Source organism: Setaria italica, chromosome II (assembly GCF_000263155.2).
Source record: "Setaria italica strain Yugu1 chromosome II, Setaria_italica_v2.0, whole genome shotgun sequence".
NCBI classification, from domain to species: domain Eukaryota; kingdom Viridiplantae; phylum Streptophyta; class Magnoliopsida; order Poales; family Poaceae; genus Setaria; species Setaria italica.
The window spans coordinates 26,568,129-26,589,651 of record NC_028451.1 but is presented as its reverse complement, the minus strand read 5'-3'; the positions used below and the strand labels follow the sequence as shown (position 1 = coordinate 26,589,651).

The 21,523-nt window shown below is 47.9% G+C and overlaps 1 protein-coding gene and 1 pseudogene across 2 annotated transcripts; both read right to left on the bottom strand.

Annotated features, from left to right (window-relative positions):
• Positions 1 to 3,187: 3,187 nt before the first annotated feature.
• On the bottom strand, positions 3,188 to 6,532 carry LOC101783294 (putative G-type lectin S-receptor-like serine/threonine-protein kinase At1g61610). 2 transcript variants are annotated; one of them, XM_022824006.1, is made up of 7 exons: positions 5,110 to 6,532; positions 4,894 to 4,998; positions 4,628 to 4,824; positions 4,294 to 4,501; positions 3,944 to 4,205; positions 3,702 to 3,852; positions 3,188 to 3,592 (listed from the first exon to the last, which is right to left on the bottom strand). In XM_022824006.1, exons 1-7 carry the CDS (start codon positions 6,428 to 6,430, stop codon positions 3,290 to 3,292), a joined length of 2,547 nt encoding a protein of 848 aa, XP_022679741.1. In that variant the 5' UTR covers positions 6,431 to 6,532; the 3' UTR covers positions 3,188 to 3,289. The 2 variants fall into 2 exon arrangements, with proteins under 2 accessions (XP_022679741.1, XP_004956577.1); XM_004956520.3 differs by having other exon boundaries at positions 3,944 to 4,181.
• A 1,161-nt stretch (positions 6,533 to 7,693) lies between these two features.
• LOC101782086 lies at positions 7,694 to 21,523 on the bottom strand (annotated as a pseudogene).

The following is a 21,523-nucleotide window of genomic DNA, read 5'->3' as shown; positions in this document are numbered from 1 at the left end:
TGGCAGAGATCTTTTAGATGAGTGATCTAAGATTACTCACTTATTACCTGGGCATTGAGGTGAAGCAAGGTGTGGAGGGAATCAGTCTGTCTCAAGGAAGTTATGCTAGAAAGATCCTTGAGAAGGCTGGCATGGAGGAGTGCAATCCATGTGAAGTGCCTATGCAAGCGAAACTAAAGCTGAGTCAGAAGAGTGAAAGCTCTTGAGTTGTTGCTACTAAATATGGTTGGAAGTTTGAGATATTTGATAAATACTCGACCTGATTTGGCTTTCTCAGTTGGGTATGTGAGCAGATTCATGGAGGAGCCTCATGAGGAGCATCTAGCAGCAATGAAACACATTCTGAGATACATTGCTGGGACTAGTGATTTGGGGCTCAAGTATGCAAGGAAGAAGGGAGATGGGCCTTTTCTTCTGGGCTTCAGTGATACTGATCTGGCTGGGGATGTTGATTGCAGGAAGAGCACTTCTGGAGTCATTTTCTTCCTTGGAGACAGTCCAATTAATTGGCAGTCAGCAAGGCAAAAGGTTGCGGCACTGTCAAGTTGTGAAGCTGAATACATTGTTGCTGCAATTGCTGCCTGTCAAGCTGTTTGGATGGCACGGCTGCTAGCTGAAATTCTGAATGCAGTTGTGAGCAATTTTGTGCTTAGGGTGGACAACAAGTCCACAATCTCTCTAGTCAAGAATCCTATTTCATTTAATATGGGATTATGCACAAAATAGGCAGATCGAGGTGAAGTTCATTAGGATAGATGAGCAGCTTGGTGATGTACTCACAAAACCACTTTGCAAGACGAAGTTCCAAGAGCTCTACGCCAAGATTGGCCTTTGTATCTGTAAGTAGTTCAGTGCACAAGTCTTAGGAGGAGATTTGTTGAATAAGCCTTGTGCACATTAGCTGGTTTTAGTTCAATTTGTTAGAGCGCATGGCTGAGGTAGTTAGCTGTGCGCGTGTAGAGCTGATCTTATGTGTGCACGTTCGCACGGGAGTGCGTCTTAGGGTGTGTTTGGTTGGGCTGTGGCTCTTGGAAAAGCTGCTATCAGCTGTAGGCTGTGGAAAAGAAGCTATGAGAAAGTAGCTGTGGGAAAAGCAAAAAATTGTTTGGTTAGAGCAGCTGTGGCTTTTGAATAAATTGTCGAATGGACCCTACATGTCATCCACAGTCCACCCCACTCAACTCTCTCCCTTTCTCACTGACAAGCGGTCCCTTCTTCTTCCTCTCGCTGCCCAGTCCACCCCACAGCGGAGCCCACGCCCGCGCCCGGTGGCAGCGGAGGAGCTCTCGCCCACAGCAGAGCCCATGCTCGACGATGGGCGGGGTGCGACAAGTGGCGTTCGGTGGTGGGCAGCAGGGTGCGGCGAGCGGCCGGTGTCTAGGAGCGGTAGGCTAGGGACCGGGGGCGGCAGGCGGTGGACTGCTGGGGACGGTTGGAGGAGGCGAACGGTGCTTGTGTTGTGGAGGAGCGGACGGTTCCTTCACGTGCGGGAGAGAAATAGATTCGGGTGTAAACGAAATGGTACTTCATAATCAGTGGCAGGTGGGTAATTTTTTACCCAAAAAGTACTTGAAAGCAGGGGAAAGGTGCTTTTGATTTTGTACTAGAGTAAAAGTAGCTTTTGGGCAAAAGCACATGTGGCTTTTTGGTCCTTTGGTTGGCTTTTGGCTTTTGCAAAAGCAAAAGCAGGTCCAAAAGCCCAACCAAAGGCACCCTTAGGTGCACCATGATCCTGGTGCTTGGGATGGCAGGCATCGTGAAAGGGTGGTGGCGCGCTTCTTTGGGCTTGAGGACTGAGTCTTTCGTTTGTAAATCCGTTTCTCTTTATAAGAGAATAGAGACAAAAAAAAAAAAAGGCGCTGCAACGTTACGCAGCACAAAAACAAGATCGTGTTCCAGAGAGTTCGCGTGAGTTTTCCCTGCATGCGTGTGTGAGATCTTGAGCTCGCCGGTGTTGCATACAGCGACGATTCTTCGGCGATCTCTATCATCTGATAGATATAATCGTTGCCATTAATTTTGGATCTGAGGGCCACCAATGAATCATCTTTCCTCGACTAAGGAGGACGATGACCATACGCAGCGGCGCCATGGCCGGAGTATCACCGGAAAAAGCTAGGATGAGCTACGGCGCATAGATTTCGATGGAAAATGGCAAAATGGAAAGAGGTCATGATGGATGTCTCACTTTAGGTGTCGTGGAGGGCAATGGAGCAGTGGAGTGAAGGAGAGGACCTCCACCACCACGGCAGGCATCCTCCAGCGAGGCGATGTTCTTCCTCGTGGAGCGAGAAGTCAGAGGTGAGTCTGAAGATGCGTCTGCGAGGTTAGAAAGGAATTAAAAGGAAATGGCAAAGAGGTGAAAATCGTGGGGGTGTGTTGAGCGGTTTGCGCCGCGGCGTGTATGGAGAGGGGCAGGGATGATCGAAGGGCCAATTTTGATTCTTGGCAGGACGATGTACAGACGCAGGGCAGCGCGGACGGGAGGGAGCGATTTCCCCATGCGTGGAGAGAAGACCGATTGATCCAAGGGTGAAGGCTGTGTTCTGCGCGGAGGACCGTGAAACAGAGGACCGAGGTCGGCTGGAGCGAGGGCCTCGGGGCGAGGCTCACGGAACGGACCGTAAAAATGTCGTCTCTTTGGTTTTTTTAGCTGTAGAGAAGAGAGGTCAGCATGTTCTACTCAGTGTTCAGTAACATGATTTCTAGTTCCAGTGTGTTTTCATCCGTGGTCAGTTTTGGACTCCAAGAGATCAACAACCACCATTGATCATTGTCGGTTATTTCTTTCTTTCCTAGTCAAGGTTGTCAGAATCACAAATCTTGAAGTAATCCGGAAGCTGTCTCTAAAAGAAGACCGCAACCATAGGATAGTAACTGCTAACATCATGAAAACTTAGTATTTATATTGACAACAATTTTTAAATTTGGCCTATCAGACTAGACCATAATAAAGTTGTAAAATCACAAGACAGAATCAAGATTGGATTGTGGAACCATGCTGCCAATTTCAATTGCAAGAATAAAAGGGACACAGTGAGAAACCACCAAGTAGTTTATTTTATTTTGTTCAAATTCGCTTCATTGATTTTTCTCTATTATTATGTTAGGAAACAAATAATATCTTATTCTGCCAGACTCCATTGTGAGATTGCTCACAAAGAAAAGGAAAATGAATAGAAAAATACTAAGGAAATGACTTGGTCACTTGGAGACCCAAGAAAAGGACCTTTGTTGAGCCAAAATTTGGACAATGCATATAATACATAAAAGAAGAAGAGGAAGAAGATTATCGTCCCTCTATATTCGTGAGAGTAAGGGAATTCATGGAATTGTCAATTCTGTCTCTTATTTGCTCCATATCACTACTGCCCTGTGCATAGTGGCCAGGGTTTTTAGGTGTTGGGAGTGTGGTGCTTCCATTCTCCAAGGCCAACACAACAGATGACATAAATGGCCTATCATTTGGGTTTTCCTGGGCACACAGGAGTGCCATATGACTACAAAGCAAAACTTCATCCTGTGAACAAGTATCCATAATAGATGGGTCAACCAAGTCTTTTCCCTTCCCATCTTTCCACATATTCCATGCCTGAAATAACGAAAACAATTAATTGGATTGTGGTAATGGCAATTGCTTTTGAAATGTCTAGACTATACTAGCTTTAATTTAAAACTTTATAAAAAAGTCATATACTCACGTAGATCATAAGATTTGGAAAACCCTTGATTGTGTTAAAACTACTTCTCTTTGTACCAGTTACAAGCTCCAAGATCAGGACACCAAAGCTATAGACATCAGACTTGACAGAAAAGACTCCTTCCATTGCGTACTCAGGAGCCATGTAGCCACTATTTTTACAATTCATGTCCAAAAGTTATTGCGAAAACATTGGATTTTAATCACATTAAATTTGAGCACTTAATTCAACCATATACTCACTATGTTCCGACGACACGCCGAGTGTTTGCATTTTTCTGGTTATCATTGAAGATCCTTGCCATGCCGAAGTCTGCTATCTTAGGTCTCATATCTGCATCTAGCAAAACATTAGCAGCTTTGAGGTCTCTATGAACTATGGTCAATCTTGAATCTTGGTGAAGGTAAAGAAGTCCTCTTGCTACCCCTTTTATTATGTTAAATCGCGTTGGCCAATCTAATGACGTTTTTCTTGAGCTATCTGCATGCATATCGAAACAAAGCACTGCATTTTGAGATGTTTGCTATGAAAATATTATTCTTTCTTTAGAAAAACAAAAAAACAGCTTGTAGTGTGTGTTACTAAAGCATACCGAAAAGAATGGCATCCAAGCTTCTATTAGGCAAATACTCATATACGAGGATCTTTTCACCACCCTCAACACTACAACCAAGTAGTCGGACCAAATTTCTATGTTGCAGTTTGGCAATTAGAATAGCTTCATTCCTGAATTCCTCAGTTCCTTGCTCTGAATCCTTACTTAGCCTTTTGATAGCTACTTCCTGACCACCTAGCATTGCCTTGGCAAAATGTAAGAACAGAAAACTTAAGATTAGTCTGTCATATGGACAACTTAATGTAATTACTGAAGTCGAATTGATATTAGAAAGCTACTACCAGTCTACTAGTAAATGGGGGCAAAATACCTTATAAACTTTGCCAAAGCCTCCTTGTCCTATCTTATACGCTTCCGAGAAATTGTGTGTCGCAGTCTCAATGTCCTCAAATTTGATGAAGGGAAGCTCAAAATCTTGGGCAGGGCTTCCTTCAACGAGTACATCTGACGAACTCGTAGTAACCAGACTTACCTTGGTGTTATATTCCTTATTACTTCTTCTTTTACCTACACCCAAACTCATCATTAACGAATTCCTTTCTGACGACGAGGACAGTTGAAATTTATAGTTTGTACCTCTGAATTTAAACCAGGAAACAAATATGCCTGTGATTATTAGAATGCTAGTCGTCAAAACTGTTGGCAGAGCAATCCTTAGTGCATTGCTCTTTCCTCTGACACCTATATTCAAACTCAGTAGTCACTAGTCAGTATATATAAAGTTTTATGATACATGTAGCAGCCACGAAACATCAACTGTAAATGGATCGGAGAAGATAAAATGGTTGTTACCTTGCACGGCTGCATCCAAGCCTGCAAGCCGGAGGTACAGCGTGTCGCTGCCTACCACGTCACCCATCTTCTCCGTGTCGATCAGGTCGCCGGCCCACACCAAGCACCTCGTCACGTCCCCCGCCGTCGTGGTGGTGCTCAGGTTGGCGTAAGCGTACGCCACGCAGGAACAGTTGCCGGCGCACTCCGCCGCGCACTCGTCGCGGGTCCGGTTCGCGACGCGCACGAACTTGTCCGGCGACTTCATCCCCGGCAGGGCCAAGAAGCCGTCGCCGGCGGCGCACCGCAGCGCCTCCTTCCGCTGGCACCCCCGCGAGAAGTCGCCGCCGCTCCACTCCTCGGCGTCGGCGGGCTCGAAGCCGTCGAGGCACCTGCACGTCGGCGCTGCCACCGTGTTGTCGCAGTAGCCGTACGGGCCGCAGTGGCCGTAGCGGCTGCACTCCCAGGCCGGCCAGTCGCCGAGGACCGACCACGCCGACGAGCCGCCGCCTTTCCAGCTCTGGAGCTGGTACCTGCCGGCGACAGTCACGACGAACCTGGCGCGGGCGGCGCCGTCGGAGAGGGTGTAGGTCAGGTAGATCTCCTCGTCGGTGCTGACTATGGCCTGGTAGACGAAGACGCTGGCGTTGGCCTGGTACCGGCTGGCGATGGAGTAGCCCGTCCATGGCCCGTCGCGCATCAGCGGGCGCGTCCCGTTCCAGAGGAAGAGCTGCAGGGCCGTGCCGGCGTCGATGCCGTAGGAGAAGGTCCCCGGCGAGGGGTCGCCGGGTGCCTTCCACGACACCAGGCGCACGCCGGCGCGCGTGGCGAACGCGAGCCGGATCTTCATGCCGGGGAGGAACGAGTCGGCGGGGTGGTCGAAGCTCTGCCATATGGCGGTGCCGTTCGGGGACCGGATGACGAGGTTGCCGGTGTTGAGAAGCATGGCGGCGGCGGCGGCCGGAGAGGAGCTGCCGGAGACGGCGGTGACGTTGGTTGCCCAGAGGACGACGCCACTGGCGTCGGAGAGGACGAGGTTGGACGTGTTGGTCAGGGACAGCGTCGGTGTGGAGGAGGTGGTGTTCGTGGCCGGGGTTTCTCTGTTGGCGACCCACACCACGGTGAGCGTTGGGATGTCATTGTACCATATGCCGAGGTAGAGCTTGGCCGGAGTGGAGGTGGAGTTGGTGGGGGTGAAGAAGCCCAAGGCGAAGCCGCCGTCGTCGGATACTATGGTGGTGCCGGGGGAGAGCGGCTTGCCGAGGTCCAGCCGGTCGTCGGATGCACACGGCGAAGGCTCGAGGAGGAGGAGGACGACGAGGACTACCGCTGACCAATCCATTGGGCACTTACTATTTCCTCAGAGTTCAAAATTTAGATAGGGTGAGCCGGACGATTAAGGATGAGCTGATAATAACTACTTGGCATGGATATATTAGCATCAGCTAGCTAGACGACTGGAGAATTTACTTGTTTAATAGGAGTTGCTTTGATTTAATTTTGAGGCTTGATGTACAAGAAAATTACGATGCCAAAGTTTTTGTTCTTTAATTTGACGTCATGCATTAGAGAGATGAAGGAGACAAGTGATGACCGGCAATAATGCCTGCTGGTTCAGTGCAAATGGAAGGGTGTATGATGCCAGCATCCAGGAAGCTTCCTACTAGTACAGGCGGCTCAAAACTTACGGAAGCAGAGGTCTGCAAGTCCCGTGGAATGGTAAGCGTGGCTCATGGATTCAGACTGCTCATGTTGTGATTGACATTTCAACTGTCCACGCGGACCGAGCACGCGGTAGTTAGGATGGCAACGGAAAATCTAGTTACGGAACGCATACGGTGTACAAGGAGATGTGAATGGTTACTATACGTTGGATAGTAACGACAGTCTGGTGCATTCCTTTAGTTCTTTCTTAAACAAAGTTTGCAATGTATGTTCTATTCAGTGTTCCGTGTTCATTAACAAGAACATTGCTTTCAGAAGCAGGTCCCATTGTATGTCCCTATTGCATGGGGAACATGATAACATCTTCTTGTTGAAGATGTCTGAATTCTGCAGGATTTTTAACGGGAGCTCCTATGTAGCTTCCGTGTGCCAACATGGCTTTAAAGCTCATTAGACCAAACTAATAGGATCAACTTATAGATAAATAAATTTAACATTTCCCAAGATTACATTCAACATTTCTCAACATTTATAAATACTACATTCAATATTTTTGAAAAAATAACTACTTTCAACATTTTTCTTAGACTGTTCCAACATTTCAATAGAATGGATTCAACATATACTAAAACTTATATGAACATTCTGGAAAAAATCGGTGTTCTTCTCCGGCTCCGGCTCTGGTGCAAGCATGCAGGGCCGCGGGAGGTGGCGTGGCCAGGCGCGAGGGCCGCCGTGGGACAGCGAGCGGCGACGCTCAAGCATGGCGGCGGCTGCAGCGGCAAAGAGGCAGCACAAGTGGCGGTGGAGAGTGGAGACTAGGGTTGAAGAGGTGTATCCGATGAACGAGAGTTGTTGCTAGGATCTCAAAAACCGGCCAAATAACAGTAAGACTGTTCGCTTCAGCTTATCAGCCACCAAACAGTATTTTTCTCTCACAACAAATCAGCCGTTTCAGCTTTCCAGCCGGCTTATAAGTCCAGCAAAACAGGCCGTTAAAATACTACCTAATCTACGATTTTTTACGGCTTGTTCACGGGCCGCAGAAGCATGAAAATAAATTCCTTGGACCTCGTACTACTGTACTAGTGGGCCACCCAACGGCCAAGGATGAAGCCACTTTGTCCAGACTTACATCAAAGCCAGTCCGTCCGCCACCGATATGCTCTCTGAATTGTTTTTGCTTGCTTGATTGATTTGTAAGCACAAATCGTCTCAGCAGCATGATTATCTGTGCTAAAAAAAGCAGCATGATTATCTCCTGCGCCTTCTGCCGCGATCATTAGCAGTACAGGCCATCAGGCTCGGCGGCCAAGGCAGCTGAGACGGCTACGCCGGCCCGGCGTACTTGTTCCTCTCGTGCTCTCGCGCTCCACTCGCATCGTCTCCAGCTCGACGGAGAAGAGCCACGTCTTCTCCTGCGGCGTCACGAGGACGTACCCCTCGTGCGCCGCCACGACCATAGCGTTGCGCTGGAAGAACCTCTCGTCGCGCCCCGGCAGCCCGAGCGTGGCCTCCCGCAGCCGCACGAGCCTCTCGACCACCCACACCCACTCGTTGCCGTCGCTGCCCCGGCGTCGCGCGAGGACCCTGAGCTCGTTGCGTACCAGCCGGACGACGCGCAGCGCGCCGCCATCCTCGCCGCCGCCGATGACCCGGAAGCTCCACCTGTCGTATGACGATAACGAGCCACCGTCGTCGTCGTCGTCGGCCGGGAGCGGGACGCGCGCGAACTCCATGGCGGCCTCGTCAAAGACCAGCATGGCGGCGCCGTCCTCTTCTCCTCCGACGACCCAGTAGAGAGAGCCGTTCGCGTGGTCGGCAAAGCTTACGCGCTCGATCTCTCCCGGAAGGCTGACGGCGGCGCTGTTGGTTGACGCGGTCGGCAGGACGCGCCAGCCGCCGCCGTCGCTCCCCAGCGAGAACACGCACGCCGCCGGCATGGCGCGGCCTTCCTCCGACTCGTGGTACTCGTGCAGGACGGCGACGACCCTGAAATCGGACATGCCGATGCGGCCGCCGCTGTCGAGCAAGAAGACGCCGAGGCACGTCGCGTGTTCCTCCGGGCTGAGGATCCCCCGGCACCGCCGCGTGAGAGGCTCGCACACGACGACGTCGGGGAACGGGGAAACTCGCGGGTGTTGGCGCGCGCAGCCCAGCCGGTCCGCCTCCTGAAGAGGAGGAGGCTGCCGCGGCTGTCGGCGAGCACCCACCCACTGTCGCTGTCCGGGAGGAAGCCGTCGAGGTCAAGGGAGAAGCGGCGGCTGTCGACGACGGCGAGCGACGGAGAGGGGATGAGCACGGGTACGCCATTCCCTTGTACCTGTTCCTCTCGTGCTCGCGCTCCAGCTCCATGGTGTGCAGGTCCACGGAGAAGAGCCAAGTCTCCTCAGCCGGTGACAACACGACGCGGTGTACGGCCATCCATGGCGGTACACGTCGTCGTCGAAGTCCCTGTCCATGTCATCCCTGTCAGGGTCGTACAGCACAAGAAGCACCACGACATGACGCAGCCGGTGACCCTGGCCGGCGCCAGATCTCGCTCGATTTCGTGCAGAGCGCCGGCGCCGGCGGCGAGCGGCAGGTCGTTGACAGGCCGTGGCAGCCTGCTCCTGCTACTCTACGACAAGGTTTGTCTGAGAGAGCGTGCCGGCTGGGGCTGGTACTACAGCGACCGTACGGCCCCTGAACTAGTAGTCTGCGAGCCGCTGACCCGGCGGTACCAGGAGATCGCCTTGCCGTGGAACAGGCCCGTACCTAAGTTTTTTTAGCCCTGGTGCAAAATATAAAGTAGGGCCTATATTTATAAAATGCAAATAGCTAAAATGCACCGTAGATTTCCTCATGTAATACCATAAGTATTCATACAAAACGATTAAATGACGAATCTTACTTACTCATAAGTTCTTAGCTTCCATTAAAAAGCATCATTCTTCTGGTATTCTTCTTTGAAATAGGCACAGTATTACGTTACCTGCACCTTCTCAGCGAATCACGTGATCACGCCTTCACGCGGTAGCTTTTGTTGTGAAGAAACCAGACCTGCCGTCAGAGCCCCAGAGGTGGAATCGCTGCCTGCATGCAGGCTTGATTGCGGCGGTAGCTTCGCAGAATCACAGTTCGCGCGCAGCTCGGCGAGATGGCGACTCGGCGAGATTGCGGCAGCTGGCGGCACTCACGCGATCTGGCAATTAATCCTAATCGGCAGACGGCAGGCGGCAGCGGCAGGCCAGGCCTACTAATCAGAGTATCGGTTTATCGGACGGTTATGGACTCCTGGTTCGATAACACGCAATGAGCCAATGACGCAACAGATTCTCTAGGCCAAAAAATCAAAAAGTTGCATGCAGGCCTGGTCCGCTGGTCGCATACAGAATTGCAGATGCAGGCAGGAATAGAGTTACAGAGGTCACTAGGCACCAGACTACCAGAGGGAGGTCGACACATTGGGCCCTAAAATTTTGGAGGCCTGGTGCAGTCGGCCCACTTTCTATCTTTATCTGAGTTGTCTTTCTTGTGTTATCGAGCTTCTCATTGTTTTAGGTTTAGAGTCTAAAAACTCTTACAACTTTTTTCTGGTAACTTTTGGTGGTACATCCACCGCCGCCACTTCCATCCCTCCCTTCCTAACTGGTGCATCTCATCATCCCGCAACCAACCACCGCCCACTAGAGATCTTGCCCTGCATGGCCAGCTCCTACACCATCTCGTATTCGCCACCTGCCAAACCTCCGTCACCCTCCCTCCTCAACCTTTTCTAAGTCCGGAGACTATTGGAGCCCCCCCGCAAACCCCCACACTAATCCTAACCAGGGGCGGAACCACGATGAACACCTCGGGAGGGGGGAGGGGGGACTAAATAGTAGAGATTAAAGGCTAGAGTTAGAAATTAATGGTGATTTGAGACTATATCTACAGTGTTTTACAGGTAAAATCAGGTTCCGGGGGGCTGCAGCCCCTAGCCCCCCTGGATCCACCCCTGACCCTAACTGCAGCGGACACCACCCACTGCCGCCAACCTCGACCATAACCGGCGGACGAGGGTGACCTCGCCACCGAACCCCTCTCACCCCACCGGCCAACTTCCCCCTCCCCTCCAGCCCTAGCGCCTCGTCGCCGACGCCCGAGCTTGCAGCAGCGTATGTCGGACGAGTACGTGAGCAAATGAGCTCGAGGGAGTCGAAGGAGATCGTGCCGCTGCTGTAGGCCGCATGAATCTCCAACACTTCCATATATGTAGGATTGCCGGCCACGGCTGCGCAGGCCCAATCCGGCCTGCTCAGATTTACCTGCGCACACAACACAGCCCAGTCTGCAACGCTCTCCCTTCAGCAATCGGCCCTGCCACGCCTTAGAAAAGATCACCGCCACGGACGGGAGCATCCGAGCCCAGCCTTTGGATATAAAATCGATGCCCCTCGTCTCGCCAAAACCCTTTGAGCCTTGGGGTTTCTTTCCCTTTGCCGCCGCCACCAAACACGTGAGGAGAGGAGAGCCGAGGGAAGGGAAGATTGCGAAGCGGAGGAGCGGGTCGCCGCCGCCGCCGGCCAGGAGCCGCCGCACCGGGCGACATCACTTCGCCACGCCGTCGACTACGCCGGGCCAAACCGTGAACCACGTGCTGAGCCACAGGACCTGTGCTTCTTCGCCTACGCCATGCCCCAAGCGGGAGCACGACGGGGAGCGAAAACGGACGATGTTGCCGAGAGCTGCGGGCACGAAGTCGCCGTGTCCTCCGAGCTGCACCAACTCGCCACGGCACCGCCATCCTGGACTCCCCGAGACCGTAGGTGAGCTTCCCCGTCCCGCACCATGCTACCATCGCTCGTTGTTGCCTTCCTGTGTTGGATAGCCCCATCGTGCCGCCGTTTGTGTTTTCCCGACGCAGCGACGCCGTGGCGGGTCGAAGCGCTCATCCGCCGCGGAGCCCAACCCAGCCTGGCCTTGGAGCCGGCAGCCTACGCGAGCTGCATTCCCGGTAGTGCATAGCTGCTCGTCCTGTAGTTTCGACGCCTCTTTTGTTCCCATGCATACTAGCTGTAGTTTTGGGTAATTCTTGTTTAGGCCATCTTTAGGCCTAGCAATTCATGCCTAATGCTACTCTTCGTTTCAGACTTTGGATGTTGTAACTAGCCTGTGCAGTTAGTAGTTCATCATCCAACAGCCAAGTTTTGCACTTTTGCTCTACTTTGCACAGATACTCCGATACGGATATGCGATAAGGCGGTACACCGAGATACGCCATTTTTCCGAAAACACCAATACAGGGATACACGAATATATATGTTATATTTATATATAATAGAAATAAAAATAAATGCATAATTCAGAAAAACCACTTAAAAGGTTATTGGAATACCTGATTTCTTATTATTTTGTATTTCATCATGTCTTCTTTTATTCGTCCTCAGTCACTACTACTGTGAACAGGGAAGCAAGCTGCAAATAACAGGAGAATGAATTGCCAAATTAGTACACATGAATACAAAAGAATCAGAATCAACAGATAGACACATAATGCTTACTTTAACAAGTGTGTAGCCTGGTTGCCCAATAACTCCAGTGATCCATTTTTCAGTTGACTCAAAAGTCCAAACAGCAGAACAGATAAAAAAATAAGAAGCAAACAAGCAGTGCAGAGAATACAAAATAGTAGATCGACCACTTAGTATGTAATATGATAAAGGTCACACAAGTTCACAACCAGTTTCTAGATAATACTGCAACTCAACGTTCAGGTCTAGTTCAAAGGATCATTATTACATAACTTGGTGATATAAAAAATAGTATGCAAACGATAAATCTAATTGTTGCTTGGTGGATGAGCTAGGACCTGAAGTATCAGATAGAACCAGAGCCCCCATATCATCTAGCACTCTCTCTAGGTTTGGTTCATCCAGTGAGAGTTGAGCCTGCTGAAGAAAATCAGCAGCACCATCAAGGTCGAACTCGAAGGTATCTCCAACATCCCACGTTGCTAATGGGCCTCGGCAATATTCTTCGGTTTTCTTTGAAAGTGATGGATATATAAGCACTTTTAGTTTTAATTTAATCCAGAAATAAATCATGAATACGATGAACAGATAGCAGATTAAACTAGACATGTCTACGCAAGATCTAGACAAGTCTATCATTGCAAATAGAATCACATATTCTACCATACTATCCAGTGCTATCAGACTGCAACAGATCATAATGGCTAGTATGGAAGACATAATTTGAGATAATAGATCGTATGTTTCTTTCTTGATGAAGACCGGCTCCTGGACGACTACCGGGTACAGCAGGCGACGACGATCAGCAGCCTGACGTTGTTCGCGACGGCGAGTGACGAAGAGGTAGACGAGCCATGGTGAAGGAGTCGATGAAGAACTTGACGAAGCGGAGGAAGCGATCGAGCAGTCACGCAGAGCGCTTCCCAAAAACCTTATTCGCCCTCTCCCGGTGCAGGATCGCTGAAGATGACGGTTCCGAGACCTGCTCTCCCAATCGCCGGTGCACGCCGACAATCGGGATGGAGTAGACTACGGTGGCGGCGCAGCAACGAGAGGAGGCAAAAACCCTAGCTCGAATAGATCTGTTTTTGGTAGAGGCCGGCAGGTCGCATATATAGGAGAGCCCACGATTCTCACGTCATGATCCTGATCTAAACCGATTAGGATTCCATATATCTCGCTGACTTAAGGACCAAGTAACCAAAAAATAAAACGGCAAAAGGAAGCCGCATCCCTGCAAGGCGAGGGGCCGGATTTCGGCGGACCATTCACGCAGGTGCCGCGCGCCCGCGCCCTTCGCCCCGCCCCGCCCGGCGAGGCGTGGCGAGCGAGCGCGCGCGTGTGGAGCTCTCCTTCTCTCCCCACACACATAGCTTGGAGGAGTGGTGACAACTTCCATATTTAAGTTGGTCATCCCTCCCCTCCACTAGCAATGTTGGACTAAAGACTTGCACCACTCCACCTCTTGCCCACATGGGCCTTCGAGATTTATTTGGAATTCTGAAATTACTATGGGCTAGGCCCATTATTTCAACAACCCCCCACCAGATCTCAAATGCCCATCAGAGATTTTGCCTGTTTCTCACTGCTGTTTATATACTAGTGTTTCAGCGAGGACTGTTAAGTTGAACTCTCGCCTAGAGCTTCAAGCTACATTCATCCACAACTTGAACAATGGACTAAGCCTTGAATTACTAGTTTTGTGCGGACAAGTTTCACTCAAAGTCGGGACTAGTACCTGGCTGCCTGTAGCCTACCCCGCGGGTGGGGCATATAGGTCGTACTCCCTGGTCTCTTCATGAGCTTAATAGAGATCACCCAAGTCTCACAGATTGCAACCTTACAACATTCGGGCTCATATAGGTATATTTTTCCAAGATGTTCTGTAGGGCAACATCTTTGCTAATTAAAGCTAACAAAATATATTAAGGCAGTAGCCAGCCTGCCATGCAGTGGTTTGAGAGTGTTGCATCATTTCTCGAGTGGGTTAGTAGGATACTCTCATGCTATCCAATGGCTTGTTCTTCCCAGATCCTACTTCACGGGGTCTCCGATCACATAGGTTGGGCTACCACCATGGTGTAGCTCATATGGGTCTCATACCCATATCCTTTGATGCACTGTCTATCACATTACGTGACAGCCCCTTAGTGAACTGATCTGCCATGTTCTTATCAGTTGAGATGTAATCCACTGATATTACTCCGGAGTTTCTCATTTTCCTGACAGATTTCAGACGTCTCTTAACGTGTCTTGATAACTTCATATTGTCCTTAGAATTGTTCACTTTGACTATCACCGTTTGATTGTCACAATTCATAAGTATTGCCGGCATAGGTTTCTCGACAATAGGCAAGTTCATCAATAGTTCACGTAACCAATCAGCCTCAACTGTGGCTGTATCTAATTGTGCAAGTTCTGCTTCCATGGTAGACCTCGTTAAGATAGTCTGTTTGGATGACCTCCATGAAACAACACTACAACCAAGAGTAAAGACGTATCCACTTGTGGCATACAGTTCATCAGCATCAGATATCCAATTTGAATCACTATAGCCTTCCAGTACCGCAGGATACCCGGAGTAGTGAATTCCGTAATCCATAGTACCAACTAAATAGTGCATGACTTGCTCAAGCACACGCCAATGATCATCTCCCGTATTAGAGGTAAACCAGCTCAGTTTGCAAACAGCATATGAGATATCAAGCCTAGTAGCACTGGCTAAATACATAAGTGATCCAATAATCTGAGAGTATCTTAATTGGTCTCTACCAATTCTCTTGTTTTTTCGAAGTATCAAGCTCGGATCATAAGGTGTGGGAGAAGGCTTACTGTCCTTGAAGCCAAACCGGCTCAAGACCTTTTCCACATAATGAGATTGCATGAGAGTAATCCCATTCCCTCCTTTGATCAACTTGATATTCAAAATTACATCAGCCTCTCCCAGATCTTTCATGTCAAAACTTTGGCACAGAAATAACTTGACCTCTTTAATCACGTCAAGATTCGTACCAAAGATCAGTATGTCATCGACATACAAGCACAATATAGCTCCCTCACCCCCACCATAGTGGTAGTACACACATCTATCAGACTCATTGATAGAAAAGCTTGCTGATATGAGTGTAGTATCAAATTTCTCATACCACTACTTAAGTGCTTGTTTCAGGCCATACAAAGATTTCAGCAATTTACACGTCTTGTTCTCTTGACCCTTTATTACAAACCCATCAGGCTGATTCATATAAATTTCCTCATCCAACTCTCCATTAAGGAAAGTTGTCTTAACATCTATCTGATGGACGAGAAGACCATGTGAGGCAGCAAGGGAAAGTAATACTCATATACTGGTCAATCTCGCAACAGGTGAGTAAGTGTCAAAGAAATCTTCGCCTTCTTTCTGGGTATAACCCTTAGCCACAAGTTGAGCCTTGTACTTATCAATAGTACCATCAGGCCTAAGCTTCTTTTTAAACACCCACTTGCAACCCACAGGTTTACAACCATACAGTCGATCAACAACCTCCCAAGTTCCATTAGAAAGAATAGAGTCCATCTCACTATGGATAGCTTCTTTCCAATCATATGCATCTGGAGATGCAAATGCCTCTGAAATAGTCTTAGGAGTATCGTCTATGAGATAAACAGTGAAATCATCACCAAAGGACTTTGTAGTTCTTTGTCTCTTGCTCCTCTTAGGAGCTTCACTGTTAACCTCCTCATGAACTGGCTCAAGTGTTCATTCAGCATGATCAGAAAGCACAACAGGTTCAAGAGTTGTCTCAGCAATCACATCAGAAGATAGTCTAGACATACTATGCAAATATTTCATAGGAAATATATTCTCAAAGAAAGTAACATCACGAGACTTCATGGAATTAACATGAACATCAGGTACCTCTGATTTAACAACTAAAAATCTATAGGCTATGCTGTGATGGGCATATCCCAAAAAGACACAATCCACAGTTTTAGGTCCCAACTTACGTTTCTTGTTGACTGGCACACTAACTTTGGCCAAGCAACCCCAAGTGCGTAAGTATGAAAGTGATGGTTTTCTTCCAACCCATTCTTCATAGGGAGTTTTCTCCTTATTCTTCATAGGTACTTTATTCAGGACATGACATGAAGTCAATACAGCCTCCCCCCACTATGCCTTAGATAATCCACTGGTGTCTAACATGGCGTTCACCAAGTCAGTCAAAGTGCGATTCTTTCTTTCGACAACCCTGTTTGATTGGGGCAAATAGGGAGGCGTCCTCTCATGTATAATACCATGTCCTTCACAGAACAAGTCGAAGTCATTAGAGAAATACTCGCCACCACGATCAGACCTAATTCTCTTGATCTTTTTCTCAAGTTGATTCTCAACTTCAACCTTATAGATTTTAAAGTAGTTAAGAGCCTCATCTTTCGTTTTCAATAAATATACATAGCAATATCTAGACGCGTCATCTATCAAAGTCATGAAATATCTTTTTCCACCTTTGGTCAACACACCATTCATCTCGCATAGACCAAAATGAATTAGTTCAAGTAGTGCCAAGTGTCTCTCCTCGACCACCTTGTGAGGTTTTCGAGGTTGCTTAGATTGCACACAACTATGGCACTTAGAACCTTTGATAATGGAAAAATTTGGAATTAAACACAGGCTGGAAAGTTGAGACATAGAACCAAAATTTAGATGGAATGCCAAACACTAGCATCACTCTCATTAATACCATCACAAATATAGTTCACAGACTGCGCACTCATAGCCTTTACCAATAAATTGTCCACTCTTAGACACGCCAATTTTATTAGACTCAAGCACTACCTTAAAACCATCCCTACACAAAAGGGAGCCACTAACTAGATTCTTCCTGATAGAAGGGACATGCTGCATGTTCTTTAGCTGCACGATCTTTCCCAAAGTAAACTTCAGATCTACCATACCAACACCATGAATAGAAGCATGTGACCCATTCCCCATTAGGACGGAGGAATCCCGAGCGACCTGGTAAGATGAAAACAAGGAGGCATCATCACACACATGAACACTAGCACCAGTATCAAGCCACCGAGTATTAGTAGATTGAAACATTGAAAAAACAAAAGGTAAATTACCATGCCCACTATTTTCGTCTCCAGCGCTGGTCACCATACTCACAAACTTCTGCTTTGGAGGTTTTCTTTCTTTGCAGTTTGGGCACTTCTTTGCCCAATGGTCAGTAGAACCGCACATGAAGCATCCCTCGTTCTCCTTGTTCTTCTTCTTCTTGAAGGTAGTGGACTGCTTAGACTTATTGTTCTTACCCTTGCCCTTGCCACCATTGCCATTGTGATGTGATTGGTGCACCATATTAGCACTGGTCTGACCCTCAACAGCTTTAGATCATCCATCTTTAGCCCGAGCTTTCTCCTCAACATCAAGAGACTCAATCAAGTCCGAAACAGAAATTTCTGTCCTCTTGTGTTTGAGAGAAGTGGCGAAGTCCCTCCAGGATGGAGGTAACTTGGCAATAATGCCCCCAGCCACAAACTTGTCGGACATGACAATCTTTAGCAGACCGAGTTCCTTCACCATGCACTGTAATTCATGAGCCTGAGCGACTACAGATTTTCCATCAACCATCTTGTAGTCATGATACTGCTCAATGATGTACAGTTCAGTGCCAGTGTCTGAGCCACCGTAGTTGGCAGTCAGATCATCCCACAACTCCTTTGCGACTGTGTGATGGAGGTACATATCCTACAGATGTTCTGCAAGTGCACCAATCATAGCGCCCAAGAAGATTGTGTTGGCTTCCGAATATTCTTTCTCCTTTTTAGGAGCGAGAATCCCTTCCGGCTTGCCATTGGACACCCAGAACACCTTCATGGGAGTAAGCCACAGCGTGGCTTTCACCTGCCACCTCTTGAAGTGCACGCCAGCAAACGGTGCTGGCCTCAGTGCATCAAAAATCCAGCCATAAAACTAAAGTGCCTACAATAAGGTTTTTGGATTGATGGATATATAAGCACTTTTAGTTTTAATTTAATCCAAAAATATCATGAATACGATGAACAAATAGCAGATTAAACTAGATATGTCTACGCAAGATCTAGACAAGTCTATCATTGCAAATAGAATCACATATTCTACCATACTATCCAGTGCTATCAGACTGCAACAGATCATAATGGCTAGTATGGAACACATAATTTGAGATAATAGATTGTATGTTTCTTTCTTGATGAAGACCGGCTCCGGGACGACTACCGGGTACAGCAGGCGACGACGATCAGCAGCCTGACGTTGTTCGCGACGGCGAGTGATGCCCGAGTGACGAAGAGGTAGACGAGCCGTGGTGAAGGAGTCGATGAAGAACTTGACGAAGCGGAAGAAGCGATCGAGCAGTCGCGCAGAGCGCTTCCTAAAAACCTTATTCGCCCTCTCCCGATGCAGGATCGCTGAAGACGATGGTTCCGGAGACCTGCTCTCCCAATCGCCGGTGCACGCCGACAATCGGGATGGAGTAGACTACGGTAGCGGCGCAGCAGCGAGAGGAGGCAAAAACCCTAGCTCGAATAGATCTGTTTTTGGTAGAGACCGGTAGGTCGCATATATAGGAGAGCCCTGAGAATCGCGATCGTGATCTAAACCGATTAGGATTCCATATATCTCGCTGACTTAAGGACCAAGTAACCAAAAAATAAAACGGCAAAAGGAAACTGCACCCCCGCAAGGCGAGGGGCTGGATTTCGGCGGACCATTCACGCAGGTGCCCCGCGCCCGTCGCCCCGCCCGGCCCGGCCTGATGTGGTGAGCGAGTGCGCGCGTGTGGAGCTCTCTTTCTCTCCCCACACACATAGCTTGGAGGAGTGGAGACAACTTCCATATTTAAGTTGGTCGTCCCTCCCCTCCACTAGCAATGTGGGACTAAAGACTTGCACCACTCCACCTCTTGCCCACATGGTCCTTTGAGATTTATTTGGAATTCTGAAATTACTATGGGCTAGGCCCGTTATTTCAACAGAAAGAAGACGCAAGTTCTGGTGTACAAAAACTAAATCTTAAGCACGTCCACGATTCAGCCTACATTGATTTAATTTTAATCAAATTCCATGCTGGTGGGACTGAATAAATTAATGGAAAATGAAGAAAAATAACTGAACCTGTTTCTTATGGAACTATGGATCATTCCATAGGTACTCCAGTTTCTTTCAGCACATGAAGAGGACGTTGGCTGCCCAAGTAATCTAGATGCCAACTTTCTCAACTCAGGAGCAGAGTTACCGTGAATTCCCCACCATTGCTTTGCCTCTAGGTGAACTCTATCCTCAATTGAGTCATATGAATTAAATCCATTTCCAAACAAAGAAAAATCAGCAAACTGTTGCTAGCTATTTTTTAATTCATCACCAGAAAAAACCCTGAAACATTTGTTCCTCATATCTGAAATCTCTTCATCCATATGAGGAGCTTGGCGGTTTGGAATCTCATTAATCCATGCCTCACTGTAGTACCTGTATATACATGAATAAATTAAAGGTGAAAATTAAGAACTAAACAACAAAAAAAATGGAATGGTAGAATACGTAAAAAGATATGGATATAACATTGGGATTTAAGGAGTGTGCCAAGCAATGCAATGGTGTGTTGCTTTTTGCCCATCGACTTACTAAGATCTCATTAATAGTGAAGTAAAAGGTAGATTCCTCATGTGGTTCTTTCCCTTCATGGCGATAAATTGTTTTCTTCACCTTCTCTATCATTGTAGCCCACATCTCATTTATCAAATGGATGCATGGTTTATTGGTGTCGGCTGCACGTATCATAGAATATATAGGTTCAGTAAAATCAAGAATATAGCTTACTTTGTCCCACCACACATCATTTAGAATCTTCCCTTTGACAAATTGTGCCTGACACACATTGTCATCCCTATATGTATTCCACTTTTCACTGACCATCATCAGTACAAGAGATTCTTTGATAGCACGAAGCCTCTTCAACATCACAACAATAGAGGCAAACCTTGTCTCAGCAATGGCCAGAAATTTCAACTAACTAAAGTCATTGAACATGGACAACCTCATGGAGTGGCTCATGATGAAATTTCTAATCGCAGAGGCATCACCAGCAACCTTGCTTATCCAATTGAATTCTTCATAACACTCATAAGCAATGTCCCTAGCAGCACAAATGTTCTTCAAGACAATGTTCAAGGTATGAACAACGCATGGGGTCCAGAAAATATGGGGATGCTTTTGCTCAACAATCAGCCCAGCACCTCTACAGTTATGTGCATTATTAGTGATCACCTACACAACATTTTGTGCCCCAACCTCATCAATTACTACTAGCATATTCTCAGCAATGTACTCCTTTTTCTTGACTTCTCCTTCAGTGTTGATTGCTCTTAAAAACATTGGCCCATCTTCTGTCACAGCCAAGAAATTTAAGAGAGGGTGTATTTGAGCATCAGACCACCCATCCTATACAACAGTAACACCTTTAGAGCTCCAGATTGATTTGATTGGCTGCAGCATTCTCTCAGCATGCGTCGTCTCTTGCACCAGAAAAGTTATCCTGAACTTGTTGTAGCTTGGACGAACATAGCCTCCCAAAGCATTGTTTGCAGCAAAGATGAGGGCCTTTCTGAAGTATGGGTTTCTTGCAAGATTGAAAGGCAATCCTGCAAATATTGACATTGACAAAGCAATTGTATAAATAAAATGCAAACATACATGGATTAATTAAGACTTGACATAAAGAGAAATAAGCTAACCTGCTATGTAGAACATCCTTGCAATCAAAGCATCAAGCTGTCTACGAGTTTCTAAATTAAAGCTAGATTCGATAGTGGAAACACCCCATCTCTTTCTGCCTGTCACACCCTAGGCAATGGAATAGTTCTAGGCAATTTTCTAGCAGAGACTACCTCAGCCTTAGCAATTTCATCATTAAGTTGAGAAAGAACCTGATCTGAAGCCTTTGTACAGAATCTCACGCAATAACCAGGAATCTTGACGAGATGGGCTCTCGCTCTTGAGTAACTCTTGTTGATTATGAAATCACAAAGCCTGCATCTACTCCTTACATTTCCTCCCTGACCCTTTCCTGTCTTCTCCAGCACCTCGACATACCTCCACAAGGGCTTCGTCCCATTGTCGTGTGGAGGAAAAACACGGGCACCAGCCAAGATTTGGCTTGCCCTGGAGGAATTGTTGCCTGTTGCAGGAAGTGCACCTGCACTACCAGCAACAGTGCTGGATGCAGATGCATCTGAGGCACCAATTTCACTCGCCAT

What these genes read in the sequence shown, in the direction of transcription:
- LOC101783294 (XM_022824006.1), bottom strand. Translation starts at nt 6,430, where the DNA reads ATGGATTGGTCAGCGGTAGTCCTCGTCGTCCTCCTCCTCCTCGAGCCT. An exon ending in TTCCTGGTTTAAATTCAGAG is followed by an intron (nt 4,825 to 4,893) that starts GTACAAACTATA and finishes GTTTGGGTGTAG; the next exon opens with GTAAAAGAAGAAGTAATAAG. An exon ending in CTTGGATGCCATTCTTTTCG is followed by an intron (nt 4,206 to 4,293) that starts GTATGCTTTAGT and finishes CTCAAAATGCAG; the next exon opens with TGCTTTGTTTCGATATGCAT.